Below are 25,358 nucleotides of genomic sequence, written 5' to 3' on the forward strand. Positions count from 1 at the left end.
CTGTGGAACACTAGTCACTGGTGGCCAACCAGTAAAGGCTTCTTTTATTCCCACTCTTCGCCTCCTGCCAATTAGCTACTGCTTTATTCATGTTAGAATCTTTCCTGTAATAACACGGGCTTGTAGCTTGTTAAGCAGCCTCACGTGTGGCACCTTTTCACTAAGACCTTCAGAAAATCCAAGTACACAACATCAACTGATTCTCCTTTGTCTATCGTGCTTGTTACTTCTTCAAAGAATTCCAACAGATTTGTCAGACAAGATTTTCCTTTGAAGAAATCATGCTGACTACAGCCTATTTTATCATGTGCCTCCAAGTACCCTGAGACCTCATCCTTAATAACTGACTCCAACATCTTCTCAACCACTGAGGTCAGACTAACCAGCCCATAGTTTTCTTTCTTCTGTCTCTCTCCCTTCTTGAAGAGTGAAGTGACATTTGCAATTTTCCAATCTTCCTGAAATATTCCAGATTCTAGTAATTCTTGAGAGATCATTACAAATGCTTCCTCCACAATCTCTTTAGCCACCTCTTTCAGAACTCTGGTGTGTACATCACCTGGTCCAGGTGACTTAGCTACTTCAGACCTTTCACTTTCCCAAGAACCTTCTCTCTAGTTATGGTATCTTCATGCATATCTTCACGTGGCCAAGTGGCTAAGGCATTGGACTAGCTCCCTGAAGGTTGTGAGTTTGAGCCCCAGCCGAGGCAACGTGTTGTGTCCTTGAGCAAGGCACTTAATCACACATTGTTCTGCGACGACGCTGGTGCCAAGCTGTATGGGTCCTAATGCCCTTCCTTTGGACAACATTGGTGTCGTGGAGAGGGGAGACTTGCAGCATGGACAACTGCTGGTCTTCCATACAACCTTGCCCAGGCCTGGGCCCTGGAGAGTGAAGACTTTCCAGGTGCAGATCCATGGTCTTGCAAAACTAACGGATGCCTTAATTTTAATGCATTTCATGCCCCGACACCTGGAAACGTAAATTATTTCAGGCTATAATCCGCAATGGCCACAGAGGAGGAAGATACCTTTATATCATAGAATCTACAACAGCAACAATTGCATCACCTCTGATCTGTGCCGACATTTACGTGCCAGGCAGCACCTAATTAAATAGCTTGTTTATTTCGGCTTTTTTCTTAAAGATGTTCTGAGTGCATTCCAGCTACTGCTGTACCACTGCATGCTTCGCGGATCGGTATCGGGTCGTTGCCCGGAGGGTGGGGGCCACTGCACCACCCCAACCTCCGACCACTCAGCCTAACACACCATCATCAGTGTGCTCGATGTCTCCCCAATTCCCATAAGTGATACTACACTGTACATATATTATTTCTACTTTATATAGGCTATGTATTTTTAGGTGTTACTTGGTATGATTTGGCAGCTTCAGAGCTTCAAGGTCACTGGAGAGAGTGTTTTTGCCCAGAGCGCTTGTGCCGTGTTTCTGCTGAGAACGCTTTTCGCTACGGAGAACAGTGCGGCAATGATTGTGGAAAAGTATTTCTACTTTATATAGGCTGTGTATTCATCATATCATTCCTGCTTTTACTATATGTTACTGTTATTTTAGGTTTTGTGTGTTATTTGGCATGACTTGGTAGGTTATTTCTAGGTCTGCAAACGCTCACAAATTTTTCTTATATAAATTAATGGTAATTGCTTCTTCGCTTTACGACATTCCAGCTTACGAACCATTTCATAGGAATGCTCTACCTTCGGATGGCGGGGGAAACCTGTACTTTATACTTTATTGTCGCCAAACAATTGATACTAGAACGTACAATCATCACAGCGATACTTGATTCTGCGCTTCCCGCTCCCTGGATTACAAATCGATAGCAAATATTAAAAATATTAAATTATAAATCATAAATAGAAAACAGAAAAATGGAAAGTAAGGTAGTGCAAAAAAAAAACCAAGAGGCAGGTCGGGATATTTGGAGGGTACGGCCCAGATCCGTTCAGCAGTCTTATCACAGTTGGAAAGAAGCTGTTCCCAAACCTGGCCGTACGAGTCTTCAAGCTCCAGAGCCTTCTCCCGGAGGGAAGAGGGACGAAAAGTGTGTTGGCTTGGTGGGTCGTGTCCTTGATTATCCTGGCAGCACTGCTCCAACAGCGTGCGGTATAAAGTGAATCCAAGGATGGAAGATTGGTTTGTGTGATGTGCTGCGATGTGTTCACGATCTTCTGCAGCTTCTTCCGGTCTTGGACAGGACAACTTCCATACCAGGTTGTGATGCACCCTAGAAGAATGCTTTCTATGGTGCATCTATAAAAAATTAGTGAGGGTTTTAGGGAACAGGCCAAATTTCATATGGAATTTATGTGAAAATAAGCAAACAAAATATACACAAAGAACTGGAGTTTATTAAATATAACAATCGTAGGCTCTCAGTCCACAGCAGGAGGCTATTAAGAGATTTTGCTTTACAAAGTGTTAAGGGGGCTCCAAGGTCAATTTCTGTAATCAGCATTTTCTGTGGTATGCCATTGGTCAGGTCCCAAGGGCACCAGACTAGTGACTTTCAACCAGTATGCTGCTCATCAATTTAAATTAACAAGTCCACTAATTCAGGTGCACAATCACAGTATCTCACTCATTGCATTGCCGTGCTTCTAAAGACCTATTCATTCTCATTCTTAGTTTTCTGCCCTTTCACTGGATCCCAATTTCATATCGTCTGACCTTATTGACCAACCCCTTGTGCCAGAACTTATTGAAAGTTTCCAAAAATTCAAGACCACCACCAGTCATTATTTCCACTGGTTACATCTTCAAAAGGACACTGCCACATTGGAGTGATACCCCTTTTAGAATCTACATAACCAATATTCAATCCTGAACTTTTCTGCATTGTCTCTTATTAAGTCCTTCATTTATATGAGTGCTTCTCAGGTTATATGACATTGCACACAAGGTCGCATCATCAATTGTATCTTCAGCCATCTAGTCTCCTTTGATTTTTCTTGGATCTTTTGGTCACTCATCAACCATCTCCTTTACACGAGCCAATTTTTGTCTGATTACACTTCTGTTCGATGTTGTGAAATTTCCCTTATTTAATATTATACAATAATGATTAATATACATTTCAAAAATGTCAAATGTGACACAAAAAGGAGGGAAACATACATAAAGGATTTGAAGGAAGCAGTAACCGCCTGTAAGTATACATCAGCCACTTTCAGGCTGGTAACCAGTATTGGGTCTACCGTAATTTACAATATATATTAACAAAGGGGCGTGTTAATGGGCTATAGCAAATGATATCAAAACCGATGAGAAACAAAGCCAAGGACACATTTTAAGATGTATTAATAGATTTAGAGAAAGAGCAAGAAAAATAGTAAATGGAATAAATGTGTAAAAATGTCCAGTTGTTTCATTTGTAAGGATGATAAAACAGACCAAATAAAGATAGTAGAAAGCTGCAGCACAAAGGGATTTTGGAGATCTTGTACATAGAAGCTAGCATATAGGTACAGCAAGTAATTGAGAAAACAAATGTGACATTGGCTTTTATTTCAGAGCGTTAAATATAGGGAAAACATGGTACATGAGGTCATGTCTCGAGTAGTGTTAAAAGCTTTGGGGCTTCTGCTAATTTAAGGAAAGGTATCACTGGAGTCAGTAGAAAGGTTTACTTGGAAATCCCAGATACTGACAGATAGATCATTTATGTGGAAAGCTGGACAGGTTGGGTTCAGACTCAGAAGTTTATAAAAGACTGAGAGTGATCTGACTTCAGAACTCAAGAAGAGAATTAGGAAAGCCATAAAAAGTCAATGGCAAGTAGGAATAAAGAGAATCCCAAGGCATTCAAGAGCAAGAGGATAACCAGGTTCAACCACTCAAGGATAAAGGAGGGACCATTTGATTGGATGCTGAGGATGTGGGTGAGGTCCTTAATGAGTATTTTACATCAATATTTACCAAGGAGGGGTAGTGCTGGGTCTCTTAAAGAGCATCAAGTTGGTTAAGTCCCCAGGGCCCAATGGAATATTCCCCAAGTTATTGACTTCAACACAATCCTCCGATACTTCTCTAGCAGAACGAGCTGGCAACTCCGAGGTCAGTCTGGGGTTGATGTGACCTGATACAAGATCTGGTTCTGCAACTCCAACTAAGGCTATTCTCTCAGTAACGGAGGCACCAATGCATGTTTCCTCTACTCTGCCTGAGCAACATCTCCCTTTTCAACCACTGCCCGAATGGCACCAATGCCCAGATCATCTCGCTGAGCAGCTGCCACTTCCCCAGATCTCTATTCCTGAAGCTGAGTTGTCAGGTTACAGTAAACTTGGGGAATGGCAGCATCAGAAGCTCCCAATTGATCCACTGCTTAATCCTGCCCCTCCTTTCCCTCTGCCTTCACGGTGATGGCAAACTGACACAGGGCCTTCACCCCCGGGGCAGGAACGCTCTCCCACTCCTCGTCCCTGTCCAGTCCTTCATGCGCCCTTCGGGACAAAGCATCAGCATCAATGTTCTTACTTCCCAGCTGGTACTTCAGGTTGAAATCACAGGCAGACAACGTTGCCAACCACCGATGGCCTGTGGCATCCAGTTTCGCCGAGGTCAGGATTTATGTTAGCTGGTTGTTGTCCGTCCTCACCTCAAACTTGGCCCCATAGAGGTAGTCACTCAGCTTATCCCCCACTGCCCATTTCAATGCCAGAAATTCCAACTTGAGCGTGGAATAGTTTTTCTCGGAGGGCGACAGACTACGGCTGACAAACGCAACGGGTCTCAATCTGGTGCCCTGATCCTGATACAGGACACCCCCAAGCCCTCTCGGCTGGCATCTGTGTGTAGTACATACGGCAATCAGGGGTCCGCAAAAGCCAGCACCGGCGCCTAGGTCAGCAGCTCCTTCAGCAACTGAAAGACCTCCTCACATTTTGCATCCCACCTTGGCCAAACAGCTCCGATGGGTGAAGGTACTCTCCACCCTCCTGACCCTTCTTCCCCAAAGGAGGGCAACCACACAGAAGCTGATTCAACAGGTGACTCACTTTTGCGTAGCCTTTCACGAACCTCCGATAGTAACCACAGAACGCGCGGAACGAGTGCAGAGCGCTCACAGCTTGGGAACTTGGCCAAGTGGTCACCACCTCTATCTTAGCCGGATCTGTAGCTACTCCATTCCGTGAGACTATGTGCCCAACACAGCTAACAGACGTTTGACAGAACTGGCATTTGTCCAGGGAACGTTTTAACCCTTCAGCTTTCAGCTGCCCCAGCACCTTCAGCAGCCTCATTTCATGTTCTTCCAAGGTGGATCCAAACACTATGAGGTCATGCAGATACACCAATACCTTAAGTAAGTTCATATCCCCCACCATCTCCTGCATGACCCACTGGAAGGTTGCAGGGGCTCCTGATATGCCCTGGGGCATCCTTTCAAACTGGAAAAATCCCAGTGGACATATAAATGCCATCTTCTCTTTGTTGGCCTCACTCATGGGGATCTGGTAATATCCACTCAAGTCCAGCACACTGAATCACTTTGTACCACCCAGACAGACCAGCGCATCTTCGATCCTCGGGACTGTATACTGGTCAGGGACGGTGTGGCTGTTCAGAGTCCTATAGTCCACACGTGTACCTACCCATTCTTCTTTCGGGTCCCTACTATTGGGGACACATAGGGGCTTCAGGACCTGATGATGATCCCAGCTTCCTTCAGCTTACACAGATGCTGCCAAATGTCTTCCACCTCTTCAGGGGCCGGTCTCCATGACCTCTCCAAACGGGTTGTCCTCAGTCACCCAAATAGTATGATGAGTGCTCTTGGAACGATCCACATCAAACTCATCAGTGGAAACGACACCTTCCAGCTTCAACATCTTCTCTACCAACCTCCTCTTCCAACCCACAGGAACCGGGAAGTCCCCGAAGTTGAAAGACTCAGCTGTCAACTTTCCCCCTTTTTCCAATAGTTTCTCCCTGGCTTGTCCCAGAGGGACACTAGACATTACCATCGCCAGGAACAGATGTGCAACACGTAACTCCCGCTTGAAGGTGACTACCCTAACCCAATTACTGCCATCCTGCTCGCCTGTACAACCAAGGGCTTCTGCAGTAAGGGACTCACCAGTACGCCAGCAGGAAATCCCGACTCCCCCTCGTGGTCTTCAGGAGCATCCACTAAGAGGACCTCTCCTTCAGACCCTCCAGGAAATTTGGGGGTCCCCATCACTGTCGCTACTTCCCCGGACCGAACCATCATTGGCTTCAACTGGGTGAACCACACAGTTCCTCATCTAAATTCAGTATCCAGCCCAATACAGCCATGCACTTCCTCAAAAGCAGCTCGAAACACCGGGTTCATGGACAATGTTCACAGAAAGCTCTCGCCAGCCTTCTCCTTGCAGGCCCCCATGAGTCTCCTCACAAGAGGGATATTGGTCCTCACCAGAACTGAAACAATGCCCTTCTCTTTTTTTTAATTTTATTTTTATTTGGATAAGGAATTCACAAGTATCATGTACTTTTTCCACACTTATAACCTTTTCCATTTTTTTATATGTATAAAACTATAATTATTTATACATTCTTAAGTACACATTGAGATGATATAAAAGGAAATTAGACACTTAAATAGATAATTATGTACAGTGGTAATTCTAATCTATTAGGCTAAGTAATGGTATTAGTCGTTAAGAAACATAGTAACAATAGTTTCCATAAATCCCTTCTGGACCATTTCTTCTGGTCCAAAATGTTGTATGTAAGCCTATGTAACAACCATTCTAGGTGTTTATATCCTAACTTGTTCATGCTTGCTCCTGCCCCCAGACATAATTATCCAATCCCTATGTACTTATTTACTTAATTTTATCATTTTTTATCCCTTCCCCAAATCTTTTCCTTTACTTGTATTAATTCTCTATTTTCCAAAAGAAAACAAAAACAGTAAACATTTAGACTGGGGGTGCTTACGTTAGCAATATTACTGTGTTGATGAGAAGAGCAGTATAAATCATTAGGAGAGTCATCTAAAGTCTGCTCGCATTGAGGTTATATATTCAATCCATTTATTCCAGATCTGATAAAATTTTTCTTTTTGAATTCTTAGGGAGTAAGTCAACTTTTCCATTTTAAATATTTCCAAGATAATTTCGTGCCAATCTTCTAATGTAGGTGGTATTGGATTTAGCCACTTTCTAGTGATTGATTTCTTACTTGCCGCTAAGAGGGCCTGCAGCAAACACTGCCCTTCTCAACAGGTTCTGGACAAACCAGCACCAATGTAGCAAAGACCTCAGAGACTCCCAGATCAGCCTCTGAAAACTCCAGCTTCACTGACAAATAACCATCATAGGGATAATCACCAGCACTGAGACCCCAGATCTCCAGTGCCCTGAATGGTGTCAATGGTAAATGCTTGCGATACCAGTTGTAAAATGAACAGTACAAGAACGTGACCTGCAACCTGGTGTCGAACATGGCTTCAGCATAAATACCCTCTATCCGTAGTGACACACTGGAGCATGGTCCCACTAAGCCTTCAGGAATAGGATCTTTCGCTTTCAGGAGTTCCTTGGTATAATGCTGGGAACATGTTCCCCTAGAGACACCAGGCTGTTCTCTTACTGGGTCTCCTCTATGTTTTCCCAATGACTCTCTTTGCTTAGGTACCAAGGGGCTCACTCTCCTTCTCCCATGACACCGGCTGCTAGCAGCCCTCCCATTGTTTGTCCCCTTAAGGGATCCACCCCCCCATCAGATCCCTCATATGGTGGGGGGGGGGGGTAGTCTTAATTGATCCACCTCAGCCACTTGAATGACCCCTCTACACTGCAAACAATTTAGCTGCCTCTCTAGCCGAAAAATGTAAGCAGAAAGCTTCTCCCCCATCTCCTGAGGCATGTTCTGAAACCCCACCATGAGCTCCAGTGGGCTCGCTGTTGTACCAAAGGTGCCCTCCAAAGTGCCCAGATAATCGGCAAAGTTAGCTAAAGGTGGACCTGTTTTCACAGCTCTCACCACGTCAGCGGCCAACCCCCTCAAACTCTCACACAATCTCTGTCACTTTACGTCATCAGAGCATTGCCACTCATCTAACAACCTGAGAGGTCTGCTCCATCCAAGTCTCATACCCTCTTCTGCTTTAGGGGTGGCCGTTATTCCAGAGAGTAGGAGGAGCCTACCACAGCAGGGACTTTGAACCTGGGCATTTATCCATTTATTCGACAGAGGTAAAGGCGGATACCTCAGAATTCTCACTTTTCACTGGGGGACGGGGACTAATTAGACATTCCAAATCCAACCACTCCTTGCCCTCACTCCTCAGAAACAATAGAACCCTGTCTTTGAAGTCTCTGGCCCCAGCTACTGGAAGCTCGACTTGTGACTCGCCCACTCCGTTACATTTCCCCTCCTCCCTGACAGTATGGGCAGGCCATGGCCCCGCCTTACCTGGGGCACTGATAGAAGCAGGCAGATCCACTGCCGTTACATCAGTGCTAGTCTGAACTAAATCAAGGTCTGAGCCCGCCATTTTATCAGATCTCTGCCCTACAACCGCAGCATTGCCACAGCTTTAACCGTACTCAAAAACTGAATTAACAATTCATCTGGGGTACGAATATCCACCCCACTCAACATGCATGCATTAGTTATCTGTAACCCCAAGGAAGCACACCATCGCTCCACCCCACCAGCATCCATACCAGCAGACTTAAACACACAACCCTCAATGCTCAGGGCAATCACACAGCATCCAACGAAATCAATCCCGAACGATACCACTGCAATTATAACCCTCCGGTTTGACCAGCAGCTGTTTGTCTAAGGGAAGGCAGCCTCTGGCCCAGCCAAACTGAACAATCTCATTTGTGTGGATGCTGCGTGATACGTTGCCCGGTTACAAATCCGAACCGCAAAATATCAGACAGTACACCAAATGCAATTTAACAACTGAACTTTATAAACCTTAGTAAAGAAAATAAAAAGAAAAAGGCTCTATTTTAATGAAACAGTCTAATATGCATATTGGAGCGCATAGAATCGTCCATTCGTTCCCCATCGACCTCCTTCGAGCGTCGCTGACCGTCAGACCCTCGCTTCAAGTCCACTCCATACGTCAGTCTACCAACTCGTTCCATTTGCGTCTTCTCTCTTCACCTCTCGCTGACAAAAAAAACCATGAAATTCTTGCTTCCAGACCCACAAGAACAACATGCCTCTCATTGGATAGCACACATTCCAAAGGCCCTGCTATCTCTAGTTATAACCCAAACATTGCTGCTACAGAGAAACCATAACATTAGCACTGAAACTTTACAGCACATTATAGACACATGAATGTGAGGAAAATGAAAGGATATGGACATTGTGTTGGAAAAAAGAGATTAGTTTGGTTAGCTATTTGATTACTAATTTAATTGGCTCAACACAACACTGAGGGCAAAAGGCCTGTTCCTGTGCTGTGCAATGTTCTATGACTGAAAATTTAAGAGTGAGACTTGACAGGGTAAATACTGCGAGAATGTTACCCCTTATGGGAAGGTGAAGACCAGAGGGCAGACTCTCTGAAGGCAGCTAGATATTGATTTCATGGAATCTGGTTGTCCTTGTGTATAAATAATATTACAGGCACACAGTGTTTTATTCAATCCTTTTGTTTTGAAGGTTGAGAAAAAAGATCGTTACCATTATGTAATGTTGTGGCAAGAACCATCTTACTGCTGACAGTCTGTTCGTTGCCTGAAAGTATTTATTTGCCTCAGATGAAGCAACACAAGGATTTACTGGACTGATCCCTGGGATGACGAAGGTGTTGGTGGATGATACAAGGATGTTATCAAGATAAGGAGTGGACTAGGCCGAAAAACGAAAAAAGGTAGTTAAATAAAGGGCTTTAAAATAAATAGTGGTGCCTCTGGCAAGTACAAAAGACAGAGGTTATCTCAATGAGATTGATCCTGGATCCAGGGAAATGTTTCCCTGTCTAAGAAAACTAAAGCAATTGGGGATGTTGTTCACAGGCTCAGAATGTTGATTGCTTTAAAATGAGATGGAAAAAATTCTTCAAACTGCTGCAATTGGTGTTTTGGCAAGAGCAAATCTGCAAAATTATCGACAAAGGACAAAACAGTGGCCCAGTTTCAGCACAATGGAAAACGTGTACCAGAGCCTGGCAAGAAAGGAGAATACATGCCGATATAAGAGTATAACTCCAATCAGAGTCAGAAAAACAGTACACAGACTGACATAATTTCTGAATATGAATGCAAGCACATTTGTAATAAGCTAACTGAAGTTTTGAATTCAATAAAATCAGATGGATACAATGCAATATCCAATAGGAGACCTGGTTTCAAATTTATCACTGCAGTGAATTAAACATTCAAGGATACTTGAAGAATAAAATGGAAATGGAGGCAGAGCAGCCCTGAGATTTAATTAAAGGCCGTGGAAAGAAAGAATTTTAGGCACAGATTGATTTGAGTGCATCTCAGAAGCAACATGGGATAGAAAACACTTGTGTAAAATTATCTATTGATCTAGCACAGGAAGCACAGCACAAATCAGAAAACTTCAGATCAGAAAGCTTCAAGTTTCTCAGCATCCACATCACTGAGAACCTCACAAGCTCTGTAGACACCAGCTGTGTGGTGAAAAAGGCACACCAGCACCTCTTTCACTCTAGATGGTTGAGGAAGTTTAGTATGGGCCCCCAAATCCTAAGAACTTTCTACAGGGGCACAATTGAGAGCATCCTGACTGGCTGCATCACTGCCTGGTATGGGAACTGTACCTCCTTTAACCGCAGGACTCTGCAGAGTGGTGCTGTCAGCCCAGCGCATCTGTAGTTGTGAACTTCCCATGAATCAGGACATTCACAAGGACAGGTGTGTAAAAAGGGCCTGTAGGATCACTGGGGACCTAAGCCATCCCAACCACAATCTATTCCAGCTGCTACTGTCCGGGAAGCAGTACCACAGCATAAAAGCCATGACCAACAGGCTCTGGGACAGCTTCTTCCACCAGGCCATCAGACTGATGAACTCATGCTGACTTGAGTGTACTCTATATTATATTGACTGTTCTATTTATTATAAATTACTATGATTGCACATTTAGATGGAGAGGTAACGTAATGATTTTTACTCATGTATGTGAAGGATGTAAGAAATAAAGTCAATTCAATTCATATATGTAATAAGGGTAAAACCATAATCATGAGCGACTTTAATCCAAACAGACTCCACAACAAAAGTACTGATTTTAAAAAAAATCAGAATGCATTTGTAAAGGTATAGAAGGTGGGTTTCGGAATCCGTGTGTTAAAGAGGCAAAGAACAGGTTAATAGGAAATCCTTACCGACAAAATGAGAAATTGTATTCAATAGTAAGGAAATCAGGGAGAGCTTAAACATTTTCTGTCTGTCTCTGCTCCGCAGAAGACACAGAAAACCTCTGAGAAATAACGGAGAGCTACTGGTCTAGAGTAAATAACACAAAAGAAGTTAGTTTTCAAAACAAAATTAAATGCCAGGACCAGATATCTAGAAGACTACAAATGTAACTCCAATATTTGAGAAAGTAAAGAGGGAAAAAAAATCTGTAAACCAGTTAGATAGATATAAAGAGGGAAAATGCTATAATCTATTCAATGGTAATAAGGAGCTTGGAAAATAACAATAGGATTAGGCAAGGTCAACATAGATCTTTGGAAGGGTTATCATGTTTAATGAGCAGCAAGCAAGTAGGAAGCTTAAAGAGGGTTTGAAAGCACTACTGAAGTCACCTTGCTCGAATTACATAGAGCCATGATGAGTGCATATCTGAAACTGTGTGCACCTTCGGTCAATATCTCCATAGGGTAAGCTTAGTCTGAGTGCAGCAAGTGTTCATGAGATGGATTCCCAGAATGGCAAATTCGTCATATGTGACACTTAATTTTGGAGGAATGAAAGATGATCTCATCACAACAAAGAAAATTCTTTCAGGATATATACATAATTGCTATTTCTCCTGGCTTGTGCACTGGAACCAAGGTGACAACTCCATACTTGTGGAATATGAAACGTGAAATTTCTACACCAAGTGGTGGCAAGTCTTAGAAGTTCACTATCTAAGATGGCAGTGAAGGCTTCATCATGGAGCCTATTTTAAGTAAGCATCAAAAGTTGTTTAGATACTAATCAAGAGATATGGGGTTAATGCATAAAAGCAGCACTGAAGTGAAAGATCCATCACAAGGGCCTGAAGAGCACTCCTGCTATTTTGTTCTTGGAATGCAGAATAACCTCCTCCTTCTTGAGTTAATGTCAACATTTCCTCTAATTTGCTTCACTGCGCAGACCAACCATTGCTCTGAGCAAAACATTTTTACACACTTCAAAACTGCGCAGCACTTCAAATTACGCTATTTCATAATATGTAGACCATGAATACTTAGAATGAAAATTGAAAATTCACATACTTTTGACTTATATACTAATTGAAGGGTATAATGAAGTACAGTGCAACAAAGAAAATCTTTCATGTTTCATAAACTTTTGCTAGCTGCATCCAATTCCAACTGTGTGGCAACAAAGGCTATGTGCGCAGGAGCATTTCAGTTACTGTGCATATGTTTTGCCTGTGAGCTATAAGTTGGACTCCAGTTTCAAAAACAAAAAAAGTCACTTGTCTACTTGACATATCTATTAAATATTCTTGGAGTAATGTTGCTCACGAGCCACGTAAATTACAAGTTCAAAACCTCACGGACTATTATCACGATACCAAAAATCAAACAGTATGTAAGCACAGAAATGGTAAGGAATCTTGCCTAAAAATTGTTGAATAATGAAATGTGGAAATGCAGATCGTAATGTGGGGGAAAAATTCTAACCTCTTTCAACTGGTCATTGCTTCCCCAGGATGCTGAACGTTTGTGAGATCCTTTCTTTTTTTCAGAGATCTCTTCTGCCCAGGCATTTGGAGTCTGTCAAGAAAAAAATAAATAAATCACTGCTTTGAAAACAGGCTCATTTGCCTTCAATAAACCAAATCAGAAAAAAAATGCTGCATGTGTTGCAAATCCAATAGCTGGAAATCTTCACCGGGATATGCTGTATCATATGCTGTACTGGGAAGAGGAAGAGAGTTAATTTCAGATAACCAGCCTTCCAGTTTCTATCAAAACCTACCAGTTCTGATAAAAGATCAGACTTAAGTATTCTCACCACTGGTTCTGCCTGGCCTGCTGAGGATTTGCAACATTTTTTCTCTAGATTTCTAACAACCTCAATTCAAACATTTTGTTTTCTCTCTCCTGTTTCCATTCACTTTCATACAGTTCCTCTAGACTTACCAGATGCAGTTCACAAGCCTTCACCAACCTTAGCCAGCAAAAGCATAATTTACTCAAATCTCTTACTCTCAAACATCACAATTATCTCTTTTCTCTACAACTTAAAGCACAATTTCAAACTTTTTCCCAGTTCTGACCAAAGTCACTGGCCCAAAATGTTTCTCACAACTACCCCCCAACATTTGATGCTGAACTGCTATATTTCTCCGGCAATTTCTAATTTGATATTATAAGCATAAGCAGTATGGATCATAATTGTATGGAAATAGCTATATGAATACTCCTCTTAATGAAATGAACTTAACTTATATCATTTCAGCAAAGCTATACACTCAATGGTTACTTTATAGGTACACCTGTGTGTTAGTGCAAATATCTAATCAATCATGCAACAGCAACTCAATGCATAAAAGCATGCAAACATGGTCAAGAGGATCAGTTGTTGTTTAGACCAAACATCAGAAGGAAGAAGAACTATGATCTACATGACTTTGACCATGGAATGATTGTTGGTGCCATATGGGGGTGGTTTGAGCATCTCAGAAACTGATCTCCTAGGATCTAGCGTTTTTAGGGAATGGTACATAAAACAGAAAAAGAATCCAGTGAGTGGCAGTTCGTTGGGCAAAAGCACCTCGTTAATGAGAGAGGTCAGAGGAGAATGGCCAGATGGGTTCAAGCTGGTAGGAAGGTGACAAATACTCAAATTACTAGGCATTACAACGGTGGTGCGCAGAAGAGCATTCCTGAACTCACACCATGTCGAGTCTTGAAATGGATGGGCTACAGTAGCGGAAAATCATGAACATAACCTCCTGTACCTACTAAAGTAGCCACTGAGTGTATATCTTATATTGTTTAGTCATAGTCATACTTTATTGATCCTGGGGAAATTGGTTTTCGTTACAGTTGCACCATAAATAATAAATAGTAATAAAACCATAAATAATTAAATAGTAATATGTAAATTATGCCAGGAAATAAGTCCAGGACCAGCCTATTGGCTCAGGGTGTCTGACCCTCCAAGGGAGGAGTTGTAAAATCTGATGGCCACAGGCAGGAATGACTTCCTATGACGCTCTGTGTTGCACCTCGGTGGAATGAGTCTCTGGTTGAATGTACTCCTGTGCCCAACCAGTACATTATGTAGTGGATGGGAGACATTGTCCAAGATGGCATGCAACTTGAAACAGCATCCTCATTTCAGACACCACCGTGAGAGAGTCCAGTTCCATCCCCACAACATCACTGGCCTTACAAATAAGTTTGTTGATTCTGTTGGTGTCTGCTACCCTCAGCCTGCTGCCCCAGCACACAACAGCAAACATGATAGCACTGGCCACCATAGACTCGTAGAACATCCTCAGCATCATCCGGCAGATGTTAAAGGATCTCAGTCTCCTCAGGAAATAGAGACGGCTCTGACCCTTCTTGTAGACAGCCTCAGTGTTCTTCGACCAGTCCAGTTTATTGTCAATTCGTATCCCCAGGTATTTGTAATCCTCCACCATGTCCACCCTGACCCCCTGGATGGAAACAGGGGTCACCGGTACCTTAGCTCTCCTCAGGTCTACCACCAGCTCCTTAGTCTTTTTCACATTAAGCTGCAGATATTTCTGCTCACACCATGTGACAAAGTTTCCTACCGTAGCCCTGTACTCAGCCTCATCTCCCTTGCTGATGCATCCAACTACAGCAGAGTCATCAGAAGACTTCTGAAGATGACAAGACTCTGTGCAGTAGTTGAGGTCCGAGGTGCAAATGCTGAAGAGAAAGGGAGACAAGACAGTCCCCTGTGGAGCCCCAGTGCTGCTGATCACTCTGTCGGACACACAGTGTTGCAAGCACACGTACTGTGGTCTGCCAGTCAGGTAATCAAGAATCCATGACACCAGGAAAGTATCCACCTGCATCGCTGTCAACTTCTCCCCCAGCAGAGCAGGGTGGATGGTGTTGAATGCACTGGAGAAGTCAAAAAAACATGACCCTCACAGTGCTCGCTGGCTTGTCTAGGTGGGCGTAGACACGGTTCAGCAGGTAGATGATGGCATCCTCAACTCCTAGTCGGGGCTGGTAGGCGAACTGGAGGGGAATCTAAGTGTGGCCTGACCATAGGCCGGAGCAGCTCCGGAACAAGTCTCTCCAGGGTCTTCATGATGTGGGAGGTCAATGCCACCGGTCTGTAGTCATTGAGGCTGCTGGGGCGCGGCGTCTTCGGCACAGGGATGAGGCAGGACGTCTTCCACAGCACAGGAACCCTCCAGAGCCTCAGGCTCAGGTTGAATACATGGCGAAGTACTCCACATAGCTGAGGGGCACAGGCTTTGAACACCCTGGTACTGACACCATCCGGTCCTGCAGCCTTGCTTGGGTTGAGACGTTTCAGCTGTCTTCTCACCTGTTCAGCTGTGAAGCCCACCGTGGTGCTTTCGTGTGGGGAAGGGGTATAGTCATGAGAGCAGGGTGGAGGACTGTGAGGAGGGGTAGGAGGGGAGAGTGGAATATGTGTTGCTTGGGGGCTGACAACAGATGACTTATGTGGGGGATGGGCAGGGGCCACAATGTCAAATCTGTTAAAGAACAGGTTAAGTTCGTTGGCCCTGTCCACACTGCCTTCAGCTCCTCTGTTGTTATTTTGCTGGAACCCAGTGATGGTCCTCATCCCCCCTCCAGACCTCTCTCATGTTGTTCGGCTGGAGTTTCCACTCAAGCTTCCTCCTGTACCTATCCTTAGCCTCCCTGATCCTGGCTTTCGGGTCCCTCTGTATTGCCCTCAGCTCCTCCCTATTTCCATCTCTAAACACCCCCTTTTTTAGCGTTCAGGATGTCCTTAATGTCCTTTGTTACCCATAGCTTGTTATTTGAATAACAAAGGACAGTTCTTGTCAGAACATTGCAGTCCACACAGAAGTTGATGGAATCAGTGATGCACTCTGTGAGCCCATCAATATCCTCTCCATGTGGCTCACAGAGTGCCTGCCAGTCTGTCACCTCAAGACAACCCTGGAGCGCCTCATAAGCCTCCTCCAACCATTTTCTCACTGTTTAAGCATTAGTAACACACAAAATGGTATTTAATTGTCAGCAGCGTTAGAAAAAAAACAAAAATTCAACTAAATACTTCTAGTTTGGTGTCCCCAACTTAATTATCCTCAATCTATAAATGCATGCATATTTTGGACTATTTTAAAACATAAACAAAACATACAAATATAACTTGTCTCAAATGATGATGTGCATGTTAATAATTTTCTCAACACTTGGGCACTTCAGACAAAAGTTAGCAGCATGATTAAAAGGACTGAAATAGTAAGCCATGCATCTATTACTTTCACTGTGATTATCTTTGTTCTATTCAACAGTATGAAGAAACAGAAATGTCACTCACCCTCAAAGACACAACTGTGATACAGGATAAGGGTGTGCATGTGTGGGTGTGTGGAGGATGGTGCTAATTACAATTAACAATCAAATTTCAAACCCTACAATCATCTGCCATCTCGTATCTTGGTTCACAAAGGGTGAGGTAATGCACAGAAATACATAGAACTGATAAAGTTCTACCTCATGATCAATATATTGATTTCAGCATTTTTTATGGAAATGAATAAATGAGAGAAGGTAGTTCACGTAAGTGTATTTAAGGCAGAGATTGATAGGTATCTGAGTAGCCAGGGTTTCAAAGGTTATGGTGAGAAGGCAGGGGAGTGGGACTAAATAGGAGAAAACGGATCAGCTCATGATAAAATGGCAGAGCAGACTCGATGGGCCGAATGGCCTACTTCTGCTCCTTTGTCTTATGGTCTTATAGACTGTTAAGTAGACATAATGTACCTTATTCTTATACATCAATGCAGTAGCCTCTTCTTAATCATGGAAAGCAATTTTAAGACAGTTTGTTTTCTCCATAAATCAGGTGAGAAAGGCTACTGGATATCACCTTTATTCATCTACATTCTTTTAAAAAAAAATTTTTTTAGAGATACAGCACAGCAACAGACCCTTCTGCCCAAAGAACCCACACCGCCCAATTACACCCATGTGACCAACTGACTAATGCGTACGTCTTTGGAAGGTGGAAGGTGCACCCAGAGGAAATCCACCTGGTCATGAATGTACAACTCCTTACAGACAGTGGTGGGAATTGAATCGGGAAAGCTGCACTGTAATAGTATTATGCAAACCCCTACATTCCAGATTGTACCACTCAAAGAGAAGTTCACGCCTAACCAAATTTATGTTAACTTCAAATCCATCTTGACATCACCTGGCCACTGTTAAATGAAATACTCTTTTAAACTAATTTATCTAAATTAACAAATCTGAAGTTATTTTATACATATAGTACAACCAAGTTAGGAAGATAAAAGGGTAGGTGCACTTAAGACAAAGGAGTGAATCAACACCTGGAACTAGAGGAAATGAACAAGGTCCGAAATGAGTACTTTACAGCAGTATTCACCAACTCAAAGGACATGGGTGACAGTAAATCAGGTGGTGCTGGATATACCCAGGGTCTGACAGAATTCATCACCAGGAGTTATAAAATTATGAGAGGCGCAGACTGAGCAGATAGCTTGTTTCTGTTTCCAGGGTCGCAACATCTAATAATAGAGGGCATGTGTTTTAGGTAAGAGGAGTGTAAGCTCAAAAGAGATGCACCAGGCAAGAGTTTTTTTAAACTATACACAGAGTAGAAGGAGCTGGAGTGGTAGCAAAAACAAATATGATATGATTTTATGAGTTCCTTAGATAGCTACATGAATATGCAGAGAATGGATGGATATGGACCATGTGAAGGAAGGAGAGATTAGATTAGACATCATTAGTTTAATTGATACAGCACAATATCATGGTCTGTAACGTAATGTTCTGTTCTAAGTTCTATATTCAGAGAGATAAGAGATAAAACTGCTGGGGTCTTAACCAAGATCTTTGTATCCTCATCATCCCCAATAGAACTACTAGAAGGCTTTAGAATAAAAATGTTACTCCTTTGTAAAAGAGCAATAGGGATTTACTAGGGAGTTCCAAAACACTTGTGAGAACAGGAAACCACATTTTTCTTTGAAATGGCAAATATGACTGAAGATAAACCATAAGATATAGGAGTAGAATTAGGCCATTTGGCCCATTGAGTCTGCTCTGCCATTTTATCATGGCCAAACCATTTTCCCTCTAGGCCCCAGTCTACTGCCTTCTCACCATATCCTTTGATGCTCTGGTTAATCCAGAATCTATCAACTTCTGTCTTAATTTACACCCAATGACTTGGCCACCACAGCCACCCATGGCAACAAATTCCACAGATTCTCCACACTCTGGCTAAAGAAATTCCTCATCTCCATTCTAAAAGGATGCCCTTCTACTCTTGAGGATGTATTCTCTGCTCTTAAGACTCCTTTACCAGAGGAATTATCCTCTTTGTATACATTCTATCGAGGCCTTTTAACATTTGATAGGTTTCAATGAGGTCACCCCTCATTTTTCTGAATTCCAGTGAGTAGAGCATCAATGCTCCTTATATGATAAGCTTTTCAATCCCAGAATCATTTTCTTGAACTTCCTTTGAACCAGCTCCAATGTCAGCACATCCTTTCTTATACAAGAGGCCCAAAACTGCTGACAATACTCCAAGTGAGGCCTCACCAGTGCTTTATAATATTGAACATTATCTACATGGTCAACAGTGAAGCATTTGACAAGCCTGCTTATGGTAGGCTGATCCAGAAGATTAAGGTCACATGGAAAGCACAATTAGGCCACATTTGGAGTATTGTGTGTGTGCAGTTGTGGTCATACTACAGGAAGTATGTAGGTTGAAGAATGTAAACTACGAGATAATGTTGTACAAGCTTGTTTTTTTTCTATGGGGGCTGAGGGATAAAATGATGTACATATATGAAATTAATAAGAGGCATAGATAGGGTAGAGACTCATTCCACTAAGATGCAACACTAAGCGTCATAGTAAGTCATTCCTGCCTGTGACTATCAAACTTTACAACTCCTCCCTTGGAGGGTCAGACACTCTGAGCCAATAGGCTGGTCCTGGACTTATTTCCATCTGGCATAATTTACATATTATTATTTATTTATGGTTTTATATTGCTATATTTATACTCTATTCTTGGTTGGTGCAACTGTAACAAAACCCAATTTCCCTCGGGATCAATAAAGTATATCTATCTATCTAGAGTCCCCCATCCTTGTCAGAAAGGTCAAATAGTAAAGGTTATATATTTAAACAAAGAGAGGGAAAATTTAAAAAGGAAATTTGCAACTTTTTCTTTAAACTTCATAGAATCCTTGGAAATTCAGGTTCCTGAAATAAACACTGCTATCTTCCCAGCAGTGTAAGAAGATTTTAAGCAAACTTAAACAGAGGCAAAGAAGAGGAATACAGACCACTTGCAGAGGGATGGATTATTTAGATTCATATCATGGTCAGGAGAGACATAAAAGGCTGTACGGCCTGTTCTTGCTTGCGTTATTTGTTCAATGTTGCCTCATAGGCACTTGTGTTTTGGTGGAACATCAGCCATTAGCCAACATGCAACTCCAAAGCCATAGCAATTAGAGCTGCACTCTAATCTGTCCTCTGAAATAACCTATTAAATTGCTCAATTTAAGGGCAATTACTGACCTTGGCAACACCAGTATCCATTAACCAAATACAGGTGTCCCATGCTTTTCGAACATTCGCTTTACAAAACCTCACTGTTACGAAAGACCTACATTAGTACCCCTATTTTCGCTTTCAAAAGATGTTTTCAGTTACGAGAAAAAATTCAGTGCGCGATAAAAGGCAGCGTGCCCTGAGTAGCCGCTCTCTCCCGGATTCTCGCCAGCATTGCTTAAACACGAGCCTGTGAGCAGCCGTTTGCAAGATGAGTTCTATGGTATCGGAAAAGCCTGAAAGAGCTCATAAGAGTATTACACTTAGGGTAAAACTACACATAATTAAGCGTTTTGATCGTGGTGAACGAAGTAAGGACAAGCAACACACATCAAAGTTACTGGTGAACGCAGCAGGCCGGGCAGCATCTCTAGGAAGAGGTACAGTCGACGTTTCAGGCCGAGACCTGACGAAGGGTCTCAGCCTGAAACGTCGACTGTACCTCTTCCTAGAGATGCTGCCCGGCCTGCTGCATTCACCAGCAACTTTGATGTGTGTTGCTTGAATTTCCAGCATCTGCAGAATTCCTGTTGTTTGAAGTAAGGACAAAGTGAGTTTGGCTTCTGTAAGTTGACGAACATGATGTTGAAGAGGGTTTGGCATCCCATCACCAAGAACTGACAGATGAAGAGCTGATGCAATTGGAAGAAAAAAGGACAACAATCGAAACCAAATGAGTAATGATAAAGTACGACTTTAATTTTGAAAGGGTACGTCGGTTTAGGGGATATTTGCAGGATGGTTTGAGTCCTTATTAAAGAACTGTGTAATAGAAAAATACGCAAGGCTCGGCAGCCAAGCAAGCCTTCCACATCAGCCACAGCAGATGACGAACCTCGACCTTTGACATCGAGGGGGGGCAGTCATAGGAGAAGATGAGCTGCCTGCTTTGGTAGGCTGATCCAGAAGATTAGATCCAGGCGACGAGATGACATCCCAGTGTCCCACCACCCCAACCCCCAGGCCACGGACAGATACCGATTCGCGGAGAATGCAAAGGTAGCCGGGAGGCACACAGCACATCTTTAAGAAAAAAGCTGAAATAAACATGCTAATTAATTAGGTGCCGCCGACATGTAATTGTCAGCCCAGATCAGAGACGATGCAATCAGAAATTGGCACTAGATCTGGGCCGACAACTACGGGCGGCACATGATTAATTAGCATATTTGTTTCGGCTTTTTTTCTTAAAGATGTGCTGTGTACCTCCTGGCTACCGCTGGACCCCTGCGTTCTTCGCAGCAATGTATCGCTCAGTGGCCTGGAGGGTGGGGGGGCCACTGCACCACCCAAACTCCGACAACTCAGTCTAACACACCATCATCAGTGTGCTCGGTGCTGTCCCGATTCCTTAAGTGATACCACACTGTACATACATTTCTACTTTATATCAGCTGTGTATTTTTACATGTTATTTGGTATGATTTGGCAGCTTCATAGCTTAAAGGTTACTGGAGAGCGCTTGTGCGTGTTTTTGCCAACAGCACTTGCATGAGATTTTCGCTCCGGAGAACAGTTCAGTAATGATTGTGGAAAAGTATTTCTACTTTATATGAGCTGTGTATTTATCATATCATTCCTGCTTTTACTATATGTTACCGTTATTTTAGGTTTTATGTATTTTTTGGTATGATTTGGTAGGTTATTTTTGGGTCTGCAAACGCTCACAAAATTTTCCCATATAAATAAATGGTAATTGCTTCTTCGCTTTACAACATTCCGACTTACAAACCGCTTCATAGGAACGTTCCACCTTCGGATGGCGGGGGAAACCTGTACACAAAAGTTCAGATGTAAAGAAATACAAGCATTTAGATGCAGGTTACAGATAAAATGTAGAACTCTGTAGGTCAAGAAAATGAAACAAATGCTCCACAGCTGCTTTCCAAATTGCTGAGTATCACCACCAATTTGTTTACAATTTCATATTACCAGCATTCAGTCTTCTTTTATGACAGTAGAAGAACAAGGACAATGAGGATTTTGAAAATAGCTTTGACAATTTAAAAATGAGCCTGGTGCTGCTAGTGCAGCATGGAGTGCTAAGCATAGACAACTAATGCAAGTTACAAAACAGGCAGCCTTCTAGACTGACATCCAAAAATGCTGAGCCTGTAGGTTACCAATGTCATTTTTTTTTTCCAGTCTGGTGGGTCATGGCATGGAAACTATGTAGCCTCCTTCCTGAAGGGCAGGCAGACTGGTGCTGGTGATGAGTTGGGCAGTTCAGACTACCCGTTGCAGAGTCTTCCTATCTGCTGCACTGCAGTTTACCTATTGCATATGTGTAGAATGATATGAGTATAGATGTGCATAATCTAGCTCCCTTCAGCTTCCAAAGACAGTAGAGGCGTTGGTGAGCTTTCCTGATTGTGTAGAACGTGTTTTGTGACCATGAGAGGTTGTGTGTGAGCAGTGCGAGTTCTCCCAAAGTTGATAACCATTTCCTTTGTCTTGTTGGCATTGAGGCAATAGGCTACTTGCCTGGAACCAGGCCTCAAGCTCTTCCACCTCCTCTCTGTAGACTATCTCATCGATGTTGGTGATGAGCCCTACTGCTGTTGCGTCATTGGTGAACTTGACAATGTGTTCGGCCACATCGTCATGAGTGAACAGAGTGTACAGCAATGGGCTTTAACATGCAGCCCTAGGGCTACCCATGTTCAGGATGATGGGGTGGGAGAAGCGGTTGTGCATCCTGATGAACTGAGGTCGGCTGGTTGGGAAGTGTAGCACCCAGTTGCACAGTGGTGTTGTGGTGTTATTTAGACAGAGGAGTAGGAGTTTGTTCACGAGGTCTGTGGGACAAGTGTTGAATGCTGAACTGAAATCCAGAAACAGCATTCTGAGAAACGTCGTTGTTTTCTAGGTATGTCAAAGCCAGGTGCATGACAAGAGACGCTATGGATCTGTCTTAGCGTGGTTCTGTTGGTAAGCATATTGGTGAGTGTGCAGTACGGCAGGAATGGAGTTTTTGAGATATTCCATTACAAGGTATCCCTAAGCACTTCACGATGATTGACATCAGTGCCATTAGGCAGTAATCATTTCATTATGAAAGTGTAGGGTTCCTTAGTACAGGAATGATGGTAGCTGATTTGAAGCACGTGAAGACAGCAGCCTGAACTAATGTAGTGTTGAAGGTGTCCATGAAGATGTCAGTGAGACACTCCTCCAGTACTCAGCCTGGAATGTTACCTGGGCTGGCTGCCTTCTCATGTAATATTAACAATACTTTGCATATGATACAATTTCAATGATACTAACATACAGTCTCCTAGATATGAGGATAAACTACATCCGGCTGTGGAGCATTTGCTTTGGGTAATGAGGTTACCATTAACCACAGCTACCTCCAGGTCACCCTTAGGCAAGATGTAGCACCGGTTAGCCTCCCTACTTGGGTTACAGTGAAGCCATAGAATGCAGGTGGTGGAGGAAGCAGAAGGCAAGTTGTGAGTAACACAATTGATGGTTCCTGCTTCTCAAGACGCCGAGCAGTAGATCCTTTTAATAGGACAATGGTCAGGGTCACCCATCTTGTAAAGACACTGCATCGGAAGCAAGGGAAAGCTACTTCTTGTATTTTATCCCTAGTACAACCATGGTTCATACACACACAAATGTAAAAGACAACAGCGTAAATGGGAGCCCACTTCCAAATAGTGCTGACACCTCGCTCAGTATGGGATATCATGTAAACAGACAGGTGAACCTGAATCATCATACCACTACTGTATGCAAGAACAAGAGACTGTGAATTGCCACTTGGAATGTTCATACCCTGCACCAAGTTGGTAAGTTAGAAAACATAAAATTAGAAATGAAGAGGCTAGAAGTCAGCATCCTAGGCCTGAGTGAAATAAGATGGAAAGGCACTGGAGTACTCCAATCAGACAATTACAGAATGATATACTCTGGTGGAGATAAACATGAAAAGGGTGTTGCAATCATCTCAGACAAAGAAACATCCAAGAGCCTGCTAGGATACTGGCATATCACAGAGAGAATGATGCTAATCAAACTAAAAGGACAACAAAACAACATCTCTATCATCCAAGTGCATGCACCCACAATGGCAAGCTCAGAGGAAGAAATTGATGCCTTCTACCACTCCCTAGACAAAGCACTAGAAGAATGCAAATCACAGGAAGCCATCATAGTCATGGGCAACTTCAATGCAAAAGATGGTGAAGGAAGAGAAGACCGTATCATTGGAGACCAGGGACTGGGAGAAAGAAATGAAAGAGGAGGAAAGCTTATATCATGGTGTAAAAAAAACCAGATTACCACCAACACTTGGTTTAAACAACATCCAAGAAGGAAATGGACATGGAGAAACCCAAATGGGAACAACAAAAATCAAATCGACTACATAACAATCAATAACATTCAAAAACTTGATAACTCAATCTTAAAGCTACCCTGGAGCAGACTGCAAAATGAAAATAAGGAGAAAATTAAAGAAACCAAAAAGATCAGAACCACTGGATTATCAACAACTACAAAACAACCCTCACCTGAAAACAGTATACACAATCAAGGTGAAAAACCATTTTCAATTGCTGCAGGATGAAGGAGGCAAATCTTCCTGGGACATACTGAAGGAATCCATGGTTGAAGCTGCAAAAGAAACCATCCCACGAAAAGAACGAAAAAGTAAGAAGAAACCGATAACCGTAGATATAGTACAATTGATGCAACAAAAACAGACCATCAAACAACAAAAACAGACCATCAAACCAAGAGACAGCAAAAAATATACACAACTCCATAAGACAATAAAAAAATGCAGAAAAGCTAAAGACAGATGGCTAAATGAGAAATGCTCAGAGATAGAAATGCTACAAACTCATAAACCTGGAACAAAGTTGATGCACAATAAGATTAAAGAACGGGGAAATGACCTTGCTCAGCAAGTGGACACATCAAGGCAAAAGATGGCAGCTTAATTATGAGCAAAGAGGAAATCCTAAACAGATGGACAGAATATATAGAAGAACTTTCTGAAGACCAAAGAGTAGAAAAACTGAACATAAAGAAGAATCTTGAAGGACCAAGCATTCTAAAAATCAGAAATTCCAGCAGCCATAAATAAAACAAAACATAACAGAGTAACTGGTCCAGACAACATCGCTATTGAAATGATACTGGCCTTAGAGGATTTTGGAATAAAAATAACAGAAATAGCAAATGAAATCTATGATCATGGCGAGATACCTGATGATTTAAGTAAATCAGTATTCATCACACTTCCAAAGAAAGAGGGAGCAACAGAATGTGAGTTACATTGTACAATAAGCTTGATGAGCTATGTGGCAAACATTATTCTCAGAGTAATCATGATGAGAGCAAG

The 25,358-nt window shown here is 42.7% G+C and overlaps 1 protein-coding gene across 2 annotated transcripts in view; it reads right to left on the bottom strand.

Moving 5' to 3' along the window:
• LOC140199337 (protein FAM117B-like) overlaps nucleotides 1-25,358 on the bottom strand; it is a 226,413-nt gene that overhangs the window by 128,931 nt on the left and 72,124 nt on the right. Inside the window, exon 3 of one of the 2 annotated variants that reach the window (XM_072261201.1) lies at nucleotides 12,863-12,955. The exons of the other annotated variant lie outside the window; for it this stretch is intronic. Within the exon in view, the coding sequence (XP_072117302.1) occupies nucleotides 12,863-12,955 (93 nt within the window). The remainder of the gene's footprint in view (nucleotides 1-12,862; nucleotides 12,956-25,358) is intronic. 2 annotated transcript variants of the gene reach the window in all.

This window comes from Mobula birostris, chromosome 6 (genome assembly GCF_030028105.1).
Source record: "Mobula birostris isolate sMobBir1 chromosome 6, sMobBir1.hap1, whole genome shotgun sequence".
Lineage (NCBI taxonomy): Eukaryota > Metazoa > Chordata > Chondrichthyes > Myliobatiformes > Myliobatidae > Mobula > Mobula birostris.